Source organism: Macrotis lagotis, chromosome 5, assembly GCF_037893015.1.
Source record: "Macrotis lagotis isolate mMagLag1 chromosome 5, bilby.v1.9.chrom.fasta, whole genome shotgun sequence".
Taxonomy (NCBI): domain Eukaryota; kingdom Metazoa; phylum Chordata; class Mammalia; order Peramelemorphia; family Peramelidae; genus Macrotis; species Macrotis lagotis.
In genome coordinates this window covers 191,774,760-191,795,653 of record NC_133662.1, presented here as the reverse complement: position 1 = coordinate 191,795,653, position 20,894 = coordinate 191,774,760, and the positions used below count along the sequence as shown (strand labels likewise).

General features: G+C 45.4%; 3 protein-coding genes across 10 annotated transcripts in view; 2 read left to right on the top strand and 1 right to left on the bottom strand.

Annotated features, from left to right (window-relative positions):
• NR1I3 (nuclear receptor subfamily 1 group I member 3) overlaps nucleotides 1-9,616 on the top strand; it is a 28,263-nt gene extending 18,647 nt beyond the window's left edge. For 2 of the 6 annotated variants that reach the window (XM_074188157.1, XM_074188156.1), the window contains exons 3-9: nucleotides 2,830-2,968; nucleotides 3,585-3,715; nucleotides 4,220-4,392; nucleotides 4,820-4,959; nucleotides 5,140-5,513; nucleotides 5,656-5,761; nucleotides 8,954-9,616. In XM_074188157.1, coding sequence (XP_074044258.1) covers nucleotides 2,830-2,968; nucleotides 3,585-3,715; nucleotides 4,220-4,392; nucleotides 4,820-4,959; nucleotides 5,140-5,513; nucleotides 5,656-5,761; nucleotides 8,954-9,083 — 1,193 coding nt within the window. In that variant the 3' untranslated portion in view covers nucleotides 9,084-9,616. The other 4 variants (XM_074188158.1, XM_074188155.1, XM_074188159.1 and 1 more) reach the window with 4 other exon arrangements.
• On the bottom strand, nucleotides 9,565-14,772 carry TOMM40L (translocase of outer mitochondrial membrane 40 like). 3 transcript variants are annotated; one of them, XM_074188162.1, is made up of 10 exons: nucleotides 14,713-14,772; nucleotides 14,232-14,477; nucleotides 12,711-12,778; nucleotides 12,262-12,354; nucleotides 11,357-11,458; nucleotides 11,073-11,178; nucleotides 10,663-10,785; nucleotides 10,469-10,545; nucleotides 10,213-10,315; nucleotides 9,565-10,041 (listed from the first exon to the last, which is right to left on the bottom strand). In XM_074188162.1, the coding sequence occupies exons 2-10, from the start codon at nucleotides 14,344-14,346 to the stop codon at nucleotides 9,902-9,904; spliced, it is 927 nt and encodes a 308-aa protein (XP_074044263.1). In that variant the 5' UTR covers nucleotides 14,347-14,477; nucleotides 14,713-14,772; the 3' UTR covers nucleotides 9,565-9,901. The 3 variants fall into 3 exon arrangements, with proteins under 3 accessions (XP_074044263.1, XP_074044264.1, XP_074044265.1); XM_074188163.1 differs by lacking the exons at nucleotides 14,232-14,477; nucleotides 14,713-14,772 and adding an exon at nucleotides 13,702-13,881; XM_074188164.1 differs by lacking the exons at nucleotides 14,232-14,477; nucleotides 14,713-14,772 and adding an exon at nucleotides 13,577-13,695.
• A 3,924-nt stretch (nucleotides 14,773-18,696) lies between these two features.
• On the top strand, nucleotides 18,697-19,990 carry APOA2 (apolipoprotein A2). Its single transcript, XM_074188153.1, has 4 exons — nucleotides 18,697-18,734; nucleotides 18,902-18,980; nucleotides 19,236-19,362; nucleotides 19,730-19,990. Exons 2-4 carry the CDS (start codon nucleotides 18,929-18,931, stop codon nucleotides 19,842-19,844), a joined length of 294 nt encoding a protein of 97 aa, XP_074044254.1. The 5' UTR covers nucleotides 18,697-18,734; nucleotides 18,902-18,928; the 3' UTR covers nucleotides 19,845-19,990.
• The last annotated feature ends 904 nt before the right edge of the window (nucleotides 19,991-20,894 follow it).

Sequence of the window (20,894 nt, the reverse complement as noted above, 5' to 3'; positions counted from 1 at the left end):
ATTATAGTCAACTTTGGGATGGGGAGGAAACAAAAAAAATTTTCAAGATAATTTTGTAGTATATTTGAAAGGAATAGCAAATTGTACATAGTAGATTTGCACAGCTTTATGTGCAATTATCTTTTTTGTTGTAATATGTTCTGGAAATGCTTGTTTTGTATGAATTAAAAATAATATTTAATGATTAAAATGTTAATAATAATGATATATATATATATATATATATAAATGAATGATTAACAATTCTTTTAACCAGGGGAGGGGAACTTTTTTTGCCAAAGGCCATTTGAATATAAAATCATTCTCAGATTATAATTGGTCAAACATTTAATTCACCCCTAAAAACCAATTTATTGAATTTTGAGTCTCACCTGTGATTGCCTTGGCAACACCAGACCAATATGGCTCACAGGTCAGAGATTCTGGGAGGAAGCCTTAGCTTATCTGGGAAACCTTTCCTCACTCTTTTCTCAACAGTGAATTTTCCTGTCTGAATCCCTTAAATTCAAGGACGAAACATTTTACTACACCTGAAGTACAACTAGGTGTGACCATAGCCAGAGTATGAATTTAGAGTCAGGAAGATCTGAGTTCTAAATCTGACCTTAGATTGTGTGACCCTGGACAAGTTACTAATCACTGTCTGCTTTAGTTTTTCTCCCCTGTAAAATGGGAATGAGAACAGCGCCAACTATCCAGGGTAGTTATGAAGATCAAATGAGATGATAATTGTAATGATCCTGGCACATAGTAATAACCATATAAATGTTAGTTTTTATTATTAGCTATTATTTCATCCTCTATGATTTATGGGCTTGGATATTATCTAGTTTAATGCATATGTCTCATCTCTCTGTATTCTGAATTCTTTAAGAATGGAGACCAAATCTCAGTCATAGAATATTAGAGGCAGAAGGAAGCTTAGAGATTCTCCAGTCCAAGTGAATAAAAGTGAAGTAATTCCCCAGGGACGTCTTCTTTTATACCTCCCCAAAGTGCTTGAGAGTAAAGTGAGAAGTTTATAAAGACCTGTCGTTGGAGTTAGGAGTTTAGGAAGAAGGCAGAACCTGCTAATGATGTGGCCTTGTGGGTCAGTGGGAAAAATGATGAAAAACCCAATCCTACAGAGGAATGTAAAGAAAGGTCTATTCACAGAGAGCCAGGTTGGCACATCTCTATAAAGTAAAGGTATGCTGCTTACCAATATTACCTGTGATGATTGGACATTGCCTCCACTCAGACTTATTCTGATGGGTCTTCACATGTGGAGATGCCCTGTACTTTCAAGCGCTGGTGGGTTTTTCTAAAATTGGAAAAGCTTTGAGATTATTGTACCAAGCCGCTGACTGTTGTCCAAAGACCAATCAAGCTACATTCATCACCAATCAATACATTTTTTTAAGCTGCAGTAACTCTAGTCCCTTGAATTTTGCTATTTTATTTTCAATTGACTAATAATGCTCTCTTGCTTGTCTTTTAAAAAGTGTTTTTTAATATCACTGTCATTTCCCCCTATACTGAGGGCAGCTGCCTGTCACAGTGAATAGAGTACCAGATTCATCTTCCTTAGTTCAAATCTGGCCTTTGACACTCAGTAACTGTATGACTAGAGAAAATCACTTTTAGCCTTATTTGCCTCAGTCTCATCTGTACAATGAGCTGGAGAAGGAAATGGCAAAACATTCCAGTATCTTTACCAAAAAAAAAAAAAAAAACCCAACCAAATGGGGTCATGGATAGTTGAACATGAATGAAATGAATGAACAAAAATACTTCTCAATGATTTTCTAACCTTTTTGGAACAAAATAAGACAAGCAAAACATAGCATCACATGAGCCATGTGCCTGAAAACACATGCCTCATTCCACACCAATAGTCCACTATTTCCTAGTATATATGGTGGAGAAGAAAAAAAGGAATTGACCCTGGTAGAATCTTAAAGGATCTGATAATTTCTGATAACAAATTTTGTCTTGGGGCTGAGAACAAAGCGATAGCATGTTAATACCAGAGTAGTCTCTACCCTCCTACACCTACTCTATTAATATACATAGTTATTAATGTGTCAGATTCCTACATTTTGTCCTGTCTATCCAGTTTTTCCTTCTAGAGGGAGGAATTCCCTTTAATAAAGCCAGATTATTTCATCCTGTGGATGTACACTGGACATCCCTAAAGTTTGCCACAGATACTTTCACCTTGAGGATGGTGGGCAGACCTGAACTGGGAGAGGTGTGAGTCCTTAGGCTCTCTCCCTCCCACTGAGCTCCTCCTCTATGCTGCCAATGCCAACGCTTTAGGCATGCTGGGAGAACCACCCATCCTGGCCCCCTTCTTAGGTCCAAAGTCTCCCTTGTTAAGTCCAAGCACTGAGAACAACTGGAGACTTCACATCACTGGGTTCCACTGTCCATCTCAAGTACTGAGGTCCACAATCCTTAATACTAAGAACCGGAGTCCCAGATGGAGCAAAAACTAAGTTCCAAGGTGGGGAGGGGAGGGAGCCTGATGACTCCTGTGGAAGCTGAGGGGCAGACAGGTAAGTGCAGCAGGAGTGATGGTTTGTGTGGGCTGAGCAGGGAGAGAGAGAGAGAGAGAGAGAGAGAGAGAGAGAGAGAGAGAGAACAGGAATTTTGAGAAAGGGCAGGAAAGTGCAAATAACTCCAGGTCATAGGAAGTGGGAATATTGGAGAAACCAAGACTCTTGACAACTTAAGAAAAAAGGGAGCAAAACTACAATAGGCTTGAGTATGGGTCCTGAAGAAGGGAGGAACTGGGACAACTCCAAGGCTGCCAAGGGCAGATGCTTCAACCTTCCTCATTCTCAGGGGGCTGGGACCCATCTGAAGTGCCAACACCAATAGCAAGCAGAAATGATGAACTACGGAGCTGTGCTGTATGTGGGGACAGGGCCACTGGCTACCACTTCCATGCTCTGACCTGTGAGGGTTGCAAAGGGTTCTTCAGGTGAGGTTCGTTTCCCCATCCAGACACCCGAATGAACAAGTTGTCAAACAGTTGCTTACTTTGCCCATGGGTCCCAATACAACATCATATCAGTCCTGGGGCCCCATTATCATGTTCTGCAGCTAAATGACCCGTAGCTGGCACTCACAGTCCTGCCAACACCAACGTTGTGCAAACAAGTAGAAGACAAAAGATAAAACCCTGAACTTTTGCCTTAGATTCAGCGCCAACTTATCTATTCCTAGCAGTAAATATTAACCATGTGCCAAACCCTTAATATATTGATATAAAAATGACTAAAGTTTTGATTGTATAGAATATCACAACTTGGTTGCATATAGTCCTACAGAAAACCTCTAGAAAAATGGGGATTGAGGTCCCTATACCTCTCTCAAGACTTGGATGCAATTAATTCCTAATTGGCTTTGCTAATAGCCACTCCCTGCAAAGCACTGAATTGCCTGTTTCCATATATCCTTGGTCTCATGTGCTTCAGACTGGCCCATCCACAATCGGTCTCCTAAAGACACTCCACAGACCAGGCCACACAAACTTTCATTTCTCTCTGGACTCTTCCTGTGCCTTACTAGTCCTCAGTCAACTCTCTGTCTCATAGACGCACCATCAAGAAGGGCACGGGACTCACTTGTCCTTTTGAACAATGTTGTGAGGTCAGCAAGAACCAGAGGCGCCACTGCCCAGCTTGTAGGCTACAGAAATGCCTCAATGCAGGCATGAGGAAAGACAGTGAGTCAGCCCCAATCTATCCCCTGGGAAGGGTGGTACAGTGGGAGAGTACTAGACTAGATAGGTCTGGATTCAAATTCTGCTTTACTGCTCATGTAACTCCATGAATTGTTGCCCTTCCCTTCCATCTTCACACCTGTGATCCCCACCCTCTCTATCACCTTTACACCCATAGAACAGCTTTTCTCCCTTTACCAGAGGACGTTGAGAGGCCCTAACATCACTAACATAGCATCAGGGATGCTCTCCCACCTCTGAACTTTCTTTATGGGGGCAAACTGCATATTCTATGAAAATAAGCTCAAGATCCCTGAAAGCAGACCTTATCCTAGGACCCTTGAAAACCTTTGGGAGCCCCTGAAACCATTGAGGGAAAGCTTGTACAATTCTATAACCATGGTAGAACTCAGTCTTTGACCCAAAGAATCTCCCAGGCCAGGAGTCTGGTATCGACTGACACCACCTCTCAGTTTCTGCATCTCTTTTGTTTCTTTTGGAGCACAGTGATCCTGTCAGCAGAAGCCCTGGCACAGAGGCGGGCAAGGCAGGCACAAAAACGGGCAGAGCAGGAACCTGTGCAGCTGAGTGAGAAGCAGGAGGCATTGGTCCAGATGTTACTGGAAGCTCATGCCCGCCATGGGGGCTCCATAATATTTGACCAGTTTGTTCAGTTCCGGGTAAGTACTTGCTAGGGTCAAGGTATGAAGAGTTGTGGGAGAGGAAGAGTGGGGCAACTACGGCTGGAACACTAGGAAGAGGGATTTGGGGTTTTGCTTTTTTGGGGGCTTTTGCAAGGCAATGGGATTAAGTGACTTGCCCAAGGTCACCCAGCTAGGTAAGTATTAAATGTCTGAGGTCAAACTTGAACTCAGGTCCTCCTGACTCCTGGACCAGTGCTCTATCCACTGCACCACCTAGCTTACCCCCACTGCCCCATGGAAGGGGTTTGAAGATTAGGGGACAGAATGCCAGATCCAGAAGCTATAACTTCTTAATGGTCAAAGAATGGCCATTAGCCCCCTAAGCCTAGGCCCCCCTCCCTGGGAGAGGTGAAAAGATCAAGTAGAGCCTTGGGCCAAAGCCCCCGACTTCCGATTCTTCCAGCCCCCAGACCATCTGTTCATCCACAACCAGCCTGCACCGGCTCTGCCACCTGTGCTGCCATTGCTCATACACCTAGCAGACATTAGTACTTTCATGGTACAACAAGTGATCAAGTTCACCAAGGACCTGCCCCATTTCCGGTCAGTGCGTCTTTCTACCTCTGAACAATCTGGAAAAGGACCCTTTCTGACCTCTCTCTAAGGCTTCCATCCTTGTTGCCCACCTTCACTAGGACTCCATCTACAGAACCTTTGGCTATTTTACTCTACAACAGAGTCAGTCATTCAGCTCAACTCCTCTGCTGTTGTGCCACCCTCTAGGTCTCTGCCCATAGAAGACCAGATCTCCCTCCTGAAGGGTGCAGCCCTGGAAATCTGTCACATCGAGCTCAACTCCACTTTCTGCCTACACAGCCACACTTTCCTCTGCGGTCCTCTCCGATATACCGTCCAGGATGCAGCTCATGGTGAGGAGGCACAGCTCCCCATGCATTTCCCCTCAGAGCCAGTGTCAGGGTGGGCTTGGGAAGCATATCTGGAAGCTATGGTCTTTTCTGTGAACCTACTGTATCCTTCAGTGGGGTTCCAGAAGCAGTTTCTGGAGCTGATGATTCGTTTCCACGTGACACTGCGGCGACTGCAGCTGCAGGAGCCTGAGTACACACTTATGGCAGCCTTGGCCCTCTTTTCTCCAGGTGAGAAACCCCCAAATTCCCAGTGCTCCACTTTTGTCACCTCTTGACTCAGCCTCTTGAGAGTCATCACTCTCCACCTCCCATCCCTCAGAGGCACCTGAGACAATTCTACCATCTCCATTTCTCTGTCTTGTCCCTCTAGATCGACCTGGCGTGACACAAAGGGAGCAGATTGACCAGCTGCAAGAGGAGATGGCGCTGACCCTGCAGAGCTACATCAGGGGTCAGCAAGCTCGACCCCAAGGCCGGTAGGAACAAGTTTCCCAATCACCATCTCTCAGCAAGAGAGCTTCTCTCTGTTTTACTGAGAAAATAGAGACCCCCCCCCCCAATTATGAGCTTCCCATACCACCTTTCATCACATCCTGTCCACCCCTTTGCCCCAGTCTTCTAAAGAAGTGATTGTCCTTCTTTGTACCAAGGTCCATTCTTCTGTGCTGTTGATCTCATTCTTGTTTACATCAATCAATAAATCCCTTTCTTTCTCTCATCTTCAACCTCTCCTTGTACCAGTTTCTTCTCTGCCTTGGAACAAGCTTTAAAAAGTTCCAGTTGGGGGCTGCTAGGTGGCGCAGTGAATAGAACACTGGCCCTGGAGTCAGGAGTCCCTGAGTTTAAATGCAACCTCAGACTCTTAATAATTACCTAGCTGTGCGGCCTTGGGCAAGCCACTTAACCTCATTGCCTTGCAAAAAAAAAAAAAAAAAGTTCCAGTTGATCCTTCCATCACCTCACATTATCCAGAATTGCAATTGGGAGATTTGGGAGGGATCTTAGGGATGGCCTAGTCCATCCTCTTAGAGTTCTCCTTTTCTCATTTAAATTTCAACAAAACATCATCTACACTCTCTATTCTCAACCCCTTCCAGTTGGCTTCTCAGCACACCCATCAACTAAAAGTACTTTACACAACATTAATATGGATATCAATGACCAAATCCGATGGCTTTTTCTCAATCCTCACTTTGATCTCGGCAACCATCCCTTCCCTTGGATGATTCTCTCCTCCCTTGGCTTACGTGAAGCTTCTCTTACCTCTTCTTTTGATCTTTCCTTAGTTTCTTTTCTTTTATCATCCATTTCTTGCCTATTTATTATGGGTATTATCTAGGGTTATGTGGTGAGTTTTCTCACTCTTTTATGATATCAACTCCCACAGATCAATGATCATTTTTCCACAGGAATTCTATATCTACATATTCAGTTCTAACCTCTCTCTAGAGCTCTAGGCAGTTGAATGCCTGCTAAATGTCCCATTAGCATTTCACTCAAAATGGTCCAGAGTTCATTTCCTCTTCAGTTCATCCCTCCTTCAAATTTCCCTATTATTATTGAGAGCACCATCATCTTCCCAGTCACCCAGACTTATAACCTTGGAATCGTCCTTGACACTTTTCTTCTTCCCATGGGAAATCAGAGGCCAAGTCTTAATGACTTTATCTTCACTATATCCCTGGCAGTCACTCATTCTGCAAATAGCAGGCACGGGCTTGATTAACTGATTGACATTTCCCTCCCAACCCAAAACTCCAGTTTGGGTTCTCCTCATCTCTAATGTGGACTCTTGTAATAAACTCCTAATTGACTTCCCTACTTCTAATCTCTATCCACCTTTTCCCTTTTCATCCTTCAGAGTTACTAAATTATTACTCTTCAGGTCCGGCTCTGTTAAAAATTCTTCAGCAACATCATTATCCTATTGCTTCTAGAATAAACCCTAAAATCCTCAGCCTGAGGTGGTCAAGGGCCTTAATCTATTCCCCTTTCCCTAGCTCCCGCCTTTCTATCCAGACATATTTCATATAACTAATACTTCACAGCTTCTTCAACTCCAGGCCTTTGCAAAGAATGTCCCCTTTCAAGTCTGGAATGCATTCCCTCCTTACTCCTGTAGAAATCTTACCTTCAAGAGGAAGTGTGGGATAACAAATAGAGCAGTGATTGGGTTTGGAGTCAGCAAATCTCAAATTCAAAACCTGCCTTGAACCCTGGTATCCCTTTATGAATGTTTTTCATCTGAAGAAGAGGGGTTCACACCTCTCTATTATTAAATGAGAGTAAGCTCTAGGGGCATTATTCTTTCAACCTTAGCTCTGAGATGACCTCCTGGTATTAGCCTTTCTTGAATCTCTTTTATTAGTGCCATCTCCTCTCCAGAATTATTTTGCATTTACTTATCTGCAAATGTTTTATCCCCACAATAAGATATAAACTCTTTGAGGTTTGGGAGTGTTTCTTCAGAAATAAATCTGCATTAGGGGCAGCTAAGTGGCACAGTGAAGAGAGCATTGGCCCTGGAATCAGGAGAACCTGAGTTCAATCCAGCCTCAGACACTTAATAATTACCTAGCTATATGGCCTTGGGCAAGTCATTAGCCTCATTGCCCTGCAAAAAACTAAAAAAAAAAAAAATACATCTGTACCTCAAGGCCTAGCATTGTACCCTCCATGTAATAAGAGTCTAATTTGTTGACTTAAACTGAGACCTGATGTTCAGGCTCAGGATGAATGCCTTTCAATATCCCTTTCCATTTGCGGACTAGATTCTCCAGAGGTCATTATAGTCTTTCCCCTTGGACTTAAATGGGCCTTATATCTCACATGTCTCATAGCTAAATTCCTCCTGCTGCAATTTAATTCTATTTTTTTCCTAGTTCTTTATTCATTAGTGATAGAAAATAGCTGAACTCTGTGTTCTATATTATGGTTCTTCCAGGGCTTAAAATAACCAACCCTGACGTTCAACAATCCCAATCTTTGTTTCTCTAAAGAATCCTAACCTCTTTCACTTTTTCCTCCTTATATCCTCTTTTTTCCAGCCCTACCTTACGCAATTCATTAAGTTTTCCTGATTCTAATTTCCCTTTGAATTCAAGGATGAAAACAGTCCCTAAGACCTGTACTTGGCCAAGGGTCAAGTCATTCTCAATTTATTCTTCTTTATCTTGCCTTGTCCATTCTCTGTAGAACCACCTTAAGAAAAGGTTAGAACTGACTATGACTTGCTTTCCTTCTCCCACCACAGCAATTAAAATCTAGTTTCAAGCCAGTCTCAGATAATTAAATTAAAGTCCTAACCCCTTTAAAAAGGTTGACTTTTATCTTAACACACTCCTGTCCCTTTTCCCACCTCCAGCCTTCACAGTTTATAGAGACCCCTGGCTCTTGTGAACAACACACACTGCGGGTAGTTAGATCAGAGTTGGGGGTCAGAGCCTGACAGACCACCAAACCAATTGTATTTTGGGTCTGTTGGCTGGTTTTTGTTTTTGTTTGTTTGTTTGTTTTTTACTTTACAAGCCAGGGCCTCACTTTCACAGCTCTTGGTGGAGAATAGGCCCCTGGGCCTATTTTTCTTTGCCTTTTTCTTCCCCTGGGAGGATGAAGGAGCCCTAGAAGTTCTGAGTAGGTGACCCAATTAGTGATTTTCAACCTTGCAGGTTCTTGTATGCCAAGATGCTTGGGCTGCTGGCAGAACTTCGAAGTCTCAACATGGAGTATGGGCGCCAGTTGCAGCACATTCATGAGCTATCCGCCATGATGCCTCTGCTACAGGAAATTTACAGTTGAGATGCTACTGGCCCCCATCCCCCAGCACTTCCTCAACTAACCACCTGTCCCTACCCACCCATCTGGGAGATTGTCCGTCCATCTACTTTAGCTCTCCTAAGCAATAGCAACAGGTGGCCCTGCCCTTCACTTTTGCACGGTTCCTACAGGGCCGTGGAGGGATTTATGTCCAGATCTGAAGTCCAGATCAGTAGTAAGAAAAGAGGTCCAGTGACCACACACCCCACCCGAGGTTAACAATGAACGACCAAGGCAACGCAATGTCTTCATGCTGCTGTCGAGGGAGGCCCATATATTCATTCATTCATTCATTCTCTAGTCTGCACAGGGAAGGGGTCAGAGCTGGTTTCACAGTTGAAGCAGTGCCCACTGGGTAGAGGCTGAAGCAGCCACAGCCCTGTTCCCTTCTCCAGCACTAGACCCAGAGCTGATGAGTAGGATAGGACTTGTACCCACCTAGTTTTCTTAGCTCTGCTGAGGGTCAGCGAGGAGAGGGATTGGCTTTAATACACAGGGTTGGAAGAAAGCAATCAGACATAATCACAGCCCTCCCCCTCAGTCCAGAGCCTGCCAGACTCAAGGGCTTGGAGAGGAAAGCAGTCAGGCTAGAGTTCTGGGGAAAGTCAGGAGAGCCTCCCATCCTGCCCATTTCGATAGCTCCAGTTAGCAAGGGGGCTCCATCCAGGCCCTCACTCATCCCATGGAGTCACACTGAGCAAACTGGTCTCTGGGGAAGACCCAGACACTGGCTCTCTCTCTCTCTCTCTCTGTCTGTCTCTGATGGCTTCAAGTGTTCAAGGGAGCTATCTCCAGATTTCTCATCCCACAGTGATACTGAAGCCACAGTGAAATCTGTTACGCCAGTGATTAAGGAAAGCTCCGAGTGCGAGGGTCACAGGTAGAGGGGGCATCTTCTTCTCGAGCACAGCAGCAACACACCAATTACTATCCACGAGACCTGAAAAAAAAAAAAACCACAAACTCTCAGAGCAGAGAGCCAACATTATATCTTGAGGATGGGAAAGAACGCTCTGGATCAAACATCCTTCAGTCAAGTCAATAAATGCTAAGGGATGTCCTTCTAGCCATGACCCCAGGATCCTCTGTCCTACCCCTCAACTCCCCTCACCTCTGAACACCATGTTTGCCTGGGGCAGCGTCAAGTGGTATCCGAAGGAGAAGGTAGTGTCTTGTAACCGAGTGTTGGCCTCAAACTCTACTCCAACCTGAACCTGAGCCCCAAGGGCAAGGGATGGAAAGATAAATAGCATTAGTGAGGTCCATCAGGAAGACCATCAAAGGGTCAGGGGGGGCTCAGAGCTCATGAGGGTCAGGCATGGTGGGGCAAGCAGATATGATGAGCCTGGTTTGGGAGGGGGCCTCACCTGCTCATTGGCCCTGTGGTAGTAACTTGCATGGGCCCCGCCTGACCCCACATTCAATGTAGCCACCCAGTGCAGAGCTGCAAGAACCAAGAAGGGGTGGCGATCACTAATGGTCATTCATGGAACATAGGCTACAGACCCCAGAGCAGGACAGAATCCTCCCAACCTCTTCCCCATCCTGTGTCATTTCATACCAGAGTACTTCCCAGCCAGTGTCAGGATAGCCCCCTCCTCTCCTGGGCGCCGGTGATATACCAGCTCTCCCCCCAGCACCAGACGTTGAGTAAGGCTCTGCAGGAAGTGAGCGACCATGATCACTGTGGGGGGGGGGGGGGAGGTGGGAGGTGGGGAAACAAGGGGTCAGGGAATAATCAAGGAACCCCCCTTTACCCAGGACCAGTACCCCACCAGGCACTTCCCCAACTACACATCCCTTAAAGCAGTATCATTCTAGGAAGGAAGCCTCCCCCTTAATTCCACCCTTAAATTATGGACATAAGAAAGGGACAAAAAAGGAGAAGCAACCAGAAATACTGGGCAGCTGAGGTTAAAAAGGAAAGGTTTCCACCCTCACCCCCTCCAGATCCCTATCTTGGTTCCTCACCAGATTCTCCAATCAGGTCAGGGTTCCCTAGAGTCAGAGTGGCAGTGTAGTCATCCCCCCGATATTCCCCATCAAACTGCCACGTCAGAAACTTGGCCTGTTGGGTCTAGATGGAAAAGAAATGAGCCTCGACCTCCTCATGCCAACCTTCCAGTACATTCACAACCCTCTTCACATTTGCAAACCCTGAAAACCCGCCACCCCACATCGACCTTCTCTTCAAAGCTTTAGAACGGGGACTGGAGGAAGGCAGTGTGTTATGGGAGTCAGTACTGATGGGTCACCTGAAAGACTGCCTTGGCTCGGAGTCGCTCTGCCACGAGAAGCAGGACCTGGGCATTGAGGCTACCACTGCTGTCCAGATCCCCCACAACAGTAGGAAACACCTGTTGGGGAAGGTAGCCTCGTGAAAGGGGTACCACTGAGTGGGTACCAACATCTCATTCCAAAAGGCAATGGTAGGACTTTCACAATTGTATCTAGCGCCCTCTGGTGGAGCCATAAGGATGGATCTAACGCACAATGACAAAAGGGGACATCTGTCTACTCTAATATATATAAAAGCTGCAAAGGATCTTAGTAATGCCATCTAAGAAACATATCTATGAAGACTGGCACAAACATATGTATGAAAACACTGTTGAAGGAATTGAATATTGATCCAACCATTCTGTTAAGCAATCTGAAATTATGTTGAAAAAGTGACAAAATGTCCACACCCTTTTACAGATCTCACTTCTAGGTTTCTATCTAAAATAAAACAGATTTGTATATGGATGTTATTAAATATTAGTATACTGTAAGAAATAATGAATATGAATAATTCAGAAAGGTATGGGAAAGAGTATGTGAACTGTAGCAGAATTGTAAGCAGAACCAATAAAACAATGAAAACAATAACAACGTAAATTGAAAAAAAATTGAATCCTATATATTAGACTGTAAGCTCCTTAAGAGCAGGAGTGTTTAGCACAGTGTTTGGTACATTTAATAAATGACTTTTAATTGACTGATTGGAAACTTGGTTGGAAGCAGTCAGTGTGATGGAGATAGAATGGTTATTTCCCAAGAAATATTTCATCAGACCTTCCCAGAGTCAGGACCTGAAAGAAGAACATCTTTTCAATCTCATCTTCATGGTATTCATTTGGTTTCTGGTGAGATAAACCAACTGTTTGATCCCCCTTACCTCAGTAGAACTGAGCTGCTGGTCACCAATAAAAGCAGCATGGAGGTGATAGCCAGACAGGCCCAGAGCACTCATGTGTACTGTGTGGGTCACCTGAGGAAGAAAGGGTTAGAGAAGTACAGGTTAGCTCCTCTCTTTCTTACTGCTCAAGGAGCCCCTTAATGTAACACATATATGAGGGTCACCCTGATTTGCAATCCTAGTCATTCTCCATCCTCCACTACTCCTCACTGGGTTTAGACTAGCATCACTTCCCGTAAAAAAAAAAGAGATAAAAGGATATAGGAGTTGCAGGTTTTCTTCCTTCCATCTTGAGTCATACAACCTAGCTAGAGGCTGGAAACAATAGATGACTGCATGAAGGGGTTCAGAATAGGTCTTAATAAGGGAGTGTTGGGCTGGGTGGAAGGCATCAGGCCCAAGGGAACTCTACAGGAAAATGAGAACACCTGGAAGTGGCTGCTCAGAACCTTGTTGACAATGAACTTCACGCCCTCCATCTGTACCGGGAACACATCTAAAAATCAGGAATAACAGAAAGGATAAGTTTAGACAGGAGTTCTCTAACCACAAGGAAACCTCCTCCCAAAGGGAAAGGATTGATTCCTGAAGGGAATTACTCATCATCCTTTTTAAAAAAATAATTAATTAATTTTGCCAACTATATGCAAATATAGTTTTAACAATCATTTGTTTGTAAGATTTTGTAAGATTCTCCCTCTTTCCCTTCCCTCCTGCCTCTCCCTGACAGAGAGCAATCTAATGTAAATTATATGTGTATAAGAATTACTCATCCTTAAGGCTTTTAGGTTCCCATCTAACTGTGACCTACTACTTCTGGGGCTATTCATACAGACTTTGGAAAACGATCTTACCAATTTTTCCTCTGGAATACATTCCACATCTGTCCACTTCTCTGTCTCTATTCCCACCATTCTCATAGGGGTCTCTCCCATCGATACTATTATCATTATCACTTCCTAATAGAGATTCCCCACTTCTATTCTCTCTTCCATTCCAATATATCCTTCAAACCACAACCAGAATATTCTTCCATATGCTCCTTTCCTAAATCCTTTCAGTGATTCCCTATTGACTGAATACATGTCTGACATTTAAAGTTCTCCAAAATCTAGTGCTATTTTATGTCATGCCAAGCCCCTCGATTTAGCACAGCTTCCCCCTCACTCAGAACCAGTTCTCTTGCTTGTCATGGCATCACCTCCCTCAAGTCCTGGTCTTCCTCGAAAATGAAGGCAACATTGTCATCTACCCTCTAACCAAACTGGACTACTCAGTCCCCAACCTCCCTCACCTCCAAGCCTGTGGTCACGCTGATCCTTAGAAATGAGAAGTCTCCCCTCCCTTCATCCCGAAGAGCCTAACTCCAATTCTCCCTCCTCCGGGCAGCGTCTCCTGCCTCTCCCCGTTGTCCCGCACCCTTCGGACCTCCCCGGCGCTCTAGGCTTCTCTAAGGTGACAGGGGAGGTTGCGTGTTGGAGTCTTCCTGCACTTTACACCTGTCCACAGCCTCTGCAGTCCAGCGGGGGGGCCTATGTGCTTTCTCTTGCCCAGGTCCCCCATCCCTCTCCCGCACTCGTTGCCCGGCCATCCCCAGCGCCCGCCGGACGCCCCTCCCTGCGTCCCAGCGCCTCCCAGTGACATGTATACAGCGTGGGTGACAGAGCGGCCCCCTCGGAGCGCAGCACCTGGCCCAGGACCTGGCCCGGGCCCGCAGCACCTGGCCCAGGACCGCGCCTGGCCCAGGACCTGGCCCAGGTCCGCAGCACCTGGCCCAGGCCCAGCACCTGGCCCAGGCCCGCGCCTGGCCCAGGCCCGCGGGCGCAGCCAGGGCCAGCCCCGGACTAGAGGGCCGCCGCAGGCGTCCCTCGGGCCGGGAAGTGCAGGGCTTGGCAAACAGCCGGTGCTCAATCAATGCCGGCCTCGGGAGTGCCGGGCCGGGTCCCCACCTTTGCAGAGCCGGTGCAACTCATCGAAACTCCCCGGGTTGGGCAGCGGCTCCTCCCGACGGGCGCCTCGGCGGGGCAGAGCTCCCAAAGGAGCCAGGCCCAACGCGTTCCCCATCTCAGCCTGGGGAGGGGTGGGGGCGGGGTCCAGGAGAGGGGTCGCTACGGACCTCCCCAGCCCCCGCCGACCCCACCCCCCGCTCCCCGGCACCCCAACCCCGGGTGCCTCGACATGCTCGGACCCTGCAGCTGGAACGGAGGAGGGGAGTGGAGACAGAGAGAGAGATCAGTGGGGCCGGCGGGCCGCGCACCCCTTGCGTCCCCCACCTGTCACCCCCCAAGCCCATCACCCCCTCCTCCCCGGGGCTCGCTGGCCCTGCCCGCCCCTGCCCCCGGGCCACGCAGCTTTCAGGCCCCCCCTTCCGTCCCCCTTCGCGGGCCGGCCGGCCCCGAGCCTAGTCTGGCTCTGCACCTGCGGCCTCACCTGCTCCGGCCACCGCGCCGCCCTTCTAGCCCCGGCACACCCCGGTCATCTTGATGGAGGCGGCCATCTTGAGTGAGGGCAGAGCCGCGGCTTCACGGCGCGCTCCTAGCGCGGCCGCCGGCGCCATCTTGGAGCCTGGCAGCTAGGGGAGGCCCGGGCCCCGCCCCCTGCCTCTAGCCCACCAATGAGGAAGGAGAGCTCCTTGTTTCGGAGGTCAAAGGGAAGCGGGTCTGAGAAGCGGTAAGACCCCGGGGGCATCGGTCCAGGCTGAAGCCCAGGGGGCTTATTCCTCCAAAGCTGCTGGGAGGATGCCAAGGATGCCTGCCAAGGATGCCAGCCCCCTAAGCGAGAACTCAGGAAAGACCTCTGCCCTCTTTCTTGCACCACCCCCACAGCGCAGAGCGTGCCATGGTTCTCTAGGAGTTTGCGTGTGCCAGAGGGCATCGCATCATGCCCAGTTTTTAAAAAAAAAATTTGCATTTATTTTTTCCTACAACATGCAACAATGGTTATCCCCAATAAAGATTCTGAGTTTTACATTTTTCTCCCTCCCTCCCTTCCCCTGATAGAAAACAATCTAATGGAGCCTCTACATGTGTAATTATACTAAAGAGAGATTCATATTAATCTTGTTGTGAAAGAAGAATCAAAGGAAGGAAAAAAATTAGAGAGAGAAAAAAAAACACAACACATAAGAAAACTTTTAAAGATTGAAGATAGTAAGCTTTGGTCTGCATTTAAACTCCAGAGTTCCTTCTCAGGGTATGGATGGTATTTCCCAACACAAGTCTTTTAGAATTGTCTTTGATTGTTGTACTGCTGCAATGAACAAGTCCATCATAGACGGTTGGCCATCACCCCCGTGTTGCTGTTAGCGTGTACAATGTTCTTCTGGTTCTGCTCACTTCACTCAGCATCAGTTCATGTAAGTCAAGGAGTGTTTTGGTTTCATGGGCACACTGAATTCCAGATATAGAAACACTTTCTGCCCATGCACGTTGGCAGCTCCTCTCTAAATTAGAGTTGCCCAGGGCTCCCAGAGATTGGAATGACTTGACCGTGATTGGATTCTAGGGCAGCATCTGAACCCACATCTACCCAATTTCTACAGACTCTCTATCCAAACCCCATAGCTACCACCAATTCAAGACATCTTTTGACTTCACACATTATAATGTGCAACAAGTGTTTTATCAGTCAGGTACTAGATGCCAGACACTGCTAAATGTTAAGGATATCAAGAAAAGGGGGGGAGGGGGAAAAGCAGTCTCTGGAACTTACAGTTTAATGGGGAAGACAATAAGCAAACAAAATTATGTACAAACAAAATATATTTATACAGACTAATTTGGAGACATCAATGAAGGAAGGCACAAGCATTAAAGAGCATGAGGGGAGGCGTTTTGAAGAAGGTGCCAATTTAGCTGGGACTTGAAGAAAACCAGAGATAGAGATGAGAAGGAAGAGAATTTCAAGCATGTGGGACAGTCAGTGAAGATCTGGGGAGTTGAGAGTTAAGAGTGTTGGCATCATTTTTGGTCCTGTAGTACTTTTCATGACCCCATTTGGGGTTCTATTGGTGAAGATATTAGAGTGGTTTGCCATTTCCGTCTCCAGTTCACTTTACAGATGAGGAAACTGCAGCAAACAGGATTAAGTGAATTGCCTAAGATCACACAGCTAGGTTATTTCCAGAATGCATAAAAATTAATTTAGTTCTCTTGTTGGTATGGAAGGAGGTGGAGTGGAATAGGAACACAAGTGTGGTTAAAAAAAATTACGAAAACTTGTTTTGGAAGAATGTCATTCCTTAAAGCATCTCAATTCTTCCTCCACAGAAGAACCCATTAAAAAAAATAGGGTAACAGAATCTAGAAGTCCTCACTCCCAGTTCTCTTCTCTATTCCCCCCACCCACAAGCCTGTTAGGACCAGAAAAGGTATCTTCCAGCCAACTTGTCTGAGTCATCTTAACGGTAGAGATAAATTGCCTAGGCTTAGATCCTTACTTGCTTTTCCCATTGAATGCCATATATCTGCAAGATTATAAACTAAGATCAGAACAAATGACCCCTACCCCTGAAAACAATTCTGATCCATAGTCAGCTACAAGACTCTAAGCTCTAAGCACAATCTCTCACCTCAGGGTCAATCCTGTGAAACCTGCTGACTCCAGCTCTGCTGACCAGCTGCAATTTGCAGCAGATTAGCTACTCAAGTGACTGGAAGACCTTTAACCCTTCCAGCACTCTTGCAGTTCCCTATTCAATCTTTCTCCCAATCTCTCCCTCCAGAATCATTCACTTGGGGAGTATTGCAACCCTAGTTATTTTGGTTGGGGACTGGGCAAACCACTGATTAGCCATCCTCCAGAAGGACACACATTGTGGTCTTCCAAATTTCATTACATATTAACTTGGGGAAAACACAAAAAACAACAATCTCTACCCTCTGACCTGAGAGCTCAGATATCCACCCACCCCCATCCTCCAATCCTCCTATTTGAACCTCAACCTATAGACCTCCAATTTGACCTCCATTCCCCACTGTTCCCTAAATTAAGTTTAGGGAAGAGAGAGAGAAAGGGTTCCCTCAAAAGAGATGATAAAACTGAGACCCAGTAGATCCTGAAGATATCATGAAAAAGGGTAAAAACCTCACATGCACAAAAATATTAATAGCAGCTGTTTGTAGTGGCAAAGAATTGGGAATCGAGGGGATGTACATCAACTGGGGAATGGCTAAACAAATTGTGATATATGTATGCAATGGAACACTATTGTTTTAATAGCAATCAGGAGGTATTGTATTTCAGAGAAACTTGGAAAGATTTGCATGAATTGATGCTGAATGAGATGAGCAGAACTAGAAGAACATTGTACACCTTAACAACAATGTATTGTGATGATCGACCTTGATAGATTCCATCAGTGCAAAAATCAGGGACAGTTTTAGGGGATCTGTGATGAGAATACCATCAGTATCTGGAGAAAGATTTATGGAGTTTGAATGAAGACCAAAGATTATTATCTTCAATTTAAAAAAAGTTGTCTTAAGTAAAACATAATTTTTCTATCCCTATTATTTTCTTAAGGATATATTATTATATATTATAATATAATATATTATATTATATATTATAATATAATATATTATTTTATTTCCTTAAGGATATATTTTTCTCTCAACACATTCAATATCGATCTGTGCATATCATGGAAACAATGTAAAGACTATCAGATTGCCTTCTGTTGTGGAGAGAGGAGAGCGAAGGGAGGAAGGAGGGAAAATTTGCAAAATTTAAAACTTTGCAAAAAATCATTGGTAGAAACTACTATTGTATATAATTGGAAAACAAATAAAAAAAATTTATTTTAAAAAACTGGGACCCAGAAACCTGGTAGGACATATGCAAAACTTTCCAGAGAAGGACTTAGGAATTCTGAGTCCTTTCTACCTTTTTTATATTGTACTGGGCTCTAGTCTAAATACTCTATGATACTTTTGTATACATGAAATTCTCTTCTTGTTCCTAGTTTCTACTAATGTCATCCCTTCACTTACCTTCTATTTATCTTGAATGCATATAACACACCCATACAATCTCCCCTATGAGAAAATAAGTTCCTTGAGAATACATTTTTTCTCCTCCTTCCTTCCTTCCATTCCTCTTCCTTTCTTTTTTCATATGCTTAGCTCTTAGCACAGTGCCCAATAATGTGGCAAACTTAATAAATGCTAATTGAATGATTGATTGATTTTAGTCCTCTGTGCCTCTTTGCCAGTACCCTAACTCCTTTGAAGATAGATCCAAATCAGCCTTTCTCCTTATCAACATTTTGAGCTCTGGCTTGCCCCCTCTTCATCTTTCCTATCGCTGTAATCTGTTTACCCTAACCATGATCCCTGACCCACTGGGTTTCCACAAACTTGGTCACCTGATGGGGGGAGGGAAGTAGATAGGTATATAACCCCTTTTCTCCCTGGGTACATTCACAGAGTCAGCAACCCAACCTAGACAAGGTAAGATGAAAGCTGGGGGGGGGGGGGGCTAGTGTCTTTGGGGCATTTGGGCTACAATCCTGGATAATTTAGGTGGGCTGGAGAAATTTGGGGAAAGAGAACCAAGAAGGGTGGCCCTGGGCTATAGCTGCCTACTCCAATTTTCTCCACAACCCTTTTGTCCCTAGACTGTTTAACTCTGACTTGCTATCACCATGAAGCTGCTCACCCTGACTGTACTGCTCCTGAGCATCTGCTACCTGGAAGGTATGTCTTGGGGACAAGGGCAAAAGGGTCCTGAAGAGGCAAACTGCCCAGTGGTCTGTTCTCCTATACAGATTTGGTCAGTTAAGGCTCCAAGGAGGGAAGTTCCCTGGGTCATTCTCCATTCCTCTTAAGCCAGGAATTTGGTTCTTTAAAGAAGCAAGGAACCAGGTGCCTGGTTTTTGACTAAGGTTATGAGCAGGAAGACTGAGCCAGATCCCTGGGTTAAGAATGAGCTTGGTTTGTGTGTCTGTCCAGGAGCCCTGGTTCGGAGACAGACAGAAGATACTGAAAACATCTTCTATCAGTATTTACAGAAGATAGCTGATGTAGGCAAGGGAGTAGTTGAGAAGGTTCAAGCGCCAGAGGTTCAGTCCCAAGTCAAGTAAGTATGGGAAAGGGAAATGGGCACTGGAGAGTGAGTAGGAACAATAGGCCTGGGAGAGAGGATTAGGAGGCTAAGGTTGAGGGACTTAGGGTTTTGGTGTGGGAGGGAAAGGGAAATATACTTTAGTAACTCCCATTGCCATCCAGCACCTCCTGGTATTTGAGAAGAGCGGTAGCAGTGAGGCCCCTGCGGTTCAGTTTGTTTCTGAGAGGGTTCCCTCTCTCTCCTCTTTCCCCAAACCAAGGTCAGATTAGAGTTTGGGAACCTGGGTGAGTCTACCTAGATATAATCCCACATTTCTCCCTCACGGCCTTTCCCCTTCTCCCCCCCATACATATTGACCCCTGTCTTCATCCATTCCTAGGGCTTATTTTGAAAAGTCACAAGAGCAAATGATCCCACTGGCCAAGAAGGCTTTCACAGACACAATGAGCTTTTTCAGCTCTCTTGTGGAGTCGGGCAAGAAGACTGCCAGCTAGTAGGATTGTTCCTATCCCCCAACTTATCTTTGAACACACGTGTTATATAACTCAGCCCGACCTCCCCAAACCTTTTCAGACCAGTCTTCAAGCTGCCTTCTCCTTCCCATTCCCTGTTTTCTACAATAAATGCTTCATGAATTATACTGCATGTCTGATACGTTTCTGAGGTCTCAAACAGGTGGGGAGGGCAGCAGGAGGGGGGCATGCAATGGGGGAGGGAAAGGGCAAAGGACAAAGCAGACAGAAGTATTTTCAAAGGGAAATGTCGCGTTGAATTTTGATATTTAGGGTTCAGGATTGTCTTTTCCATTCAAATAATGACCTGAATTGGGAGGAGGTGGGGGGGAACCTAATCTGAAGAGGGGTGTAAAAGAACAAAGTGGGAAGACAAAATTAGGGAGTGCCAATTCAAGAAATCCCTCTGCAGCATAGGAATGAAAGGAGTTCACTTGTGGGCCTAGGTAAAAGTATGTATTTGAGGAGCTTTCTAGAATGGGGGAAGGAGTAGATTCACAAATTACCCAGGAATAAATGTCAAAGTAATGGTTTTAAAAGGTGTCAGTAAGAACCTACACAACATCCAGGATCCCTACCCTCAAAAAATAACCTGTTGTTTTCTCTTCATGCTTCCTCCCTACCCATTCATCCATCCTCACCAATTCTTTAATCCCCCCCATTCAGAGTCACTGCCACCTATGAAAAAGACCCCTTTCCTGGGGAAGACCAAACTCCACCCCATTACTATCTTAGCAACTTTGGTGATAGTTATCTTGGGGTCTTAAAATCCAGGAAAGTGGGGCAAGAATGGTTGAGGTTATTTTTTCTTCCTAGAAACAACCTTAATTTACCTTTAAAACAACTGTTTCCATTAGTCTCCATTTTAAATCTAATAACTTTTCCTCCTCTGCTCTGAAATCTTACTATATCCCAGATAACAAGGCCTAACCTCCACTACGTAACTTTCATTACATTTCACCAACTAAGCTCACCTTTTTTGTAATAGTTTATCAGGGGGAGGGGAAGATAATGGGGGGAAAAAGAATCTGG

Excerpts from the sequence above, each read along its gene's own strand:
- TOMM40L (XM_074188162.1), bottom strand. The coding sequence starts at position 14,346 with ATGGGGAACGCGTTGGGCCTGGCTCCTTTGGGAGCTCTGCCCCGCCGA. Across the intron at positions 11,179-11,356 it reads GAGCCAAGGCAGTCTTTCAG|ACCCAACAGGCCAAGTTTCT; the intron begins GTGACCCATCAG and ends TTTTCCATCTAG. Across the intron at positions 10,786-11,072 it reads TGACCTGATTGGAGAATCTG|TGATCATGGTCGCTCACTTC; the intron begins GTGAGGAACCAA and ends CCCCCCCCACAG.
- APOA2 (XM_074188153.1), top strand. The coding sequence starts at position 18,929 with ATGAAGCTGCTCACCCTGACTGTACTGCTCCTGAGCATCTGCTACCTG. Across the intron at positions 18,981-19,235 it reads GAGCATCTGCTACCTGGAAG|GAGCCCTGGTTCGGAGACAG; the intron begins GTATGTCTTGGG and ends GTGTCTGTCCAG. Across the intron at positions 19,363-19,729 it reads GAGGTTCAGTCCCAAGTCAA|GGCTTATTTTGAAAAGTCAC; the intron begins GTAAGTATGGGA and ends ATCCATTCCTAG.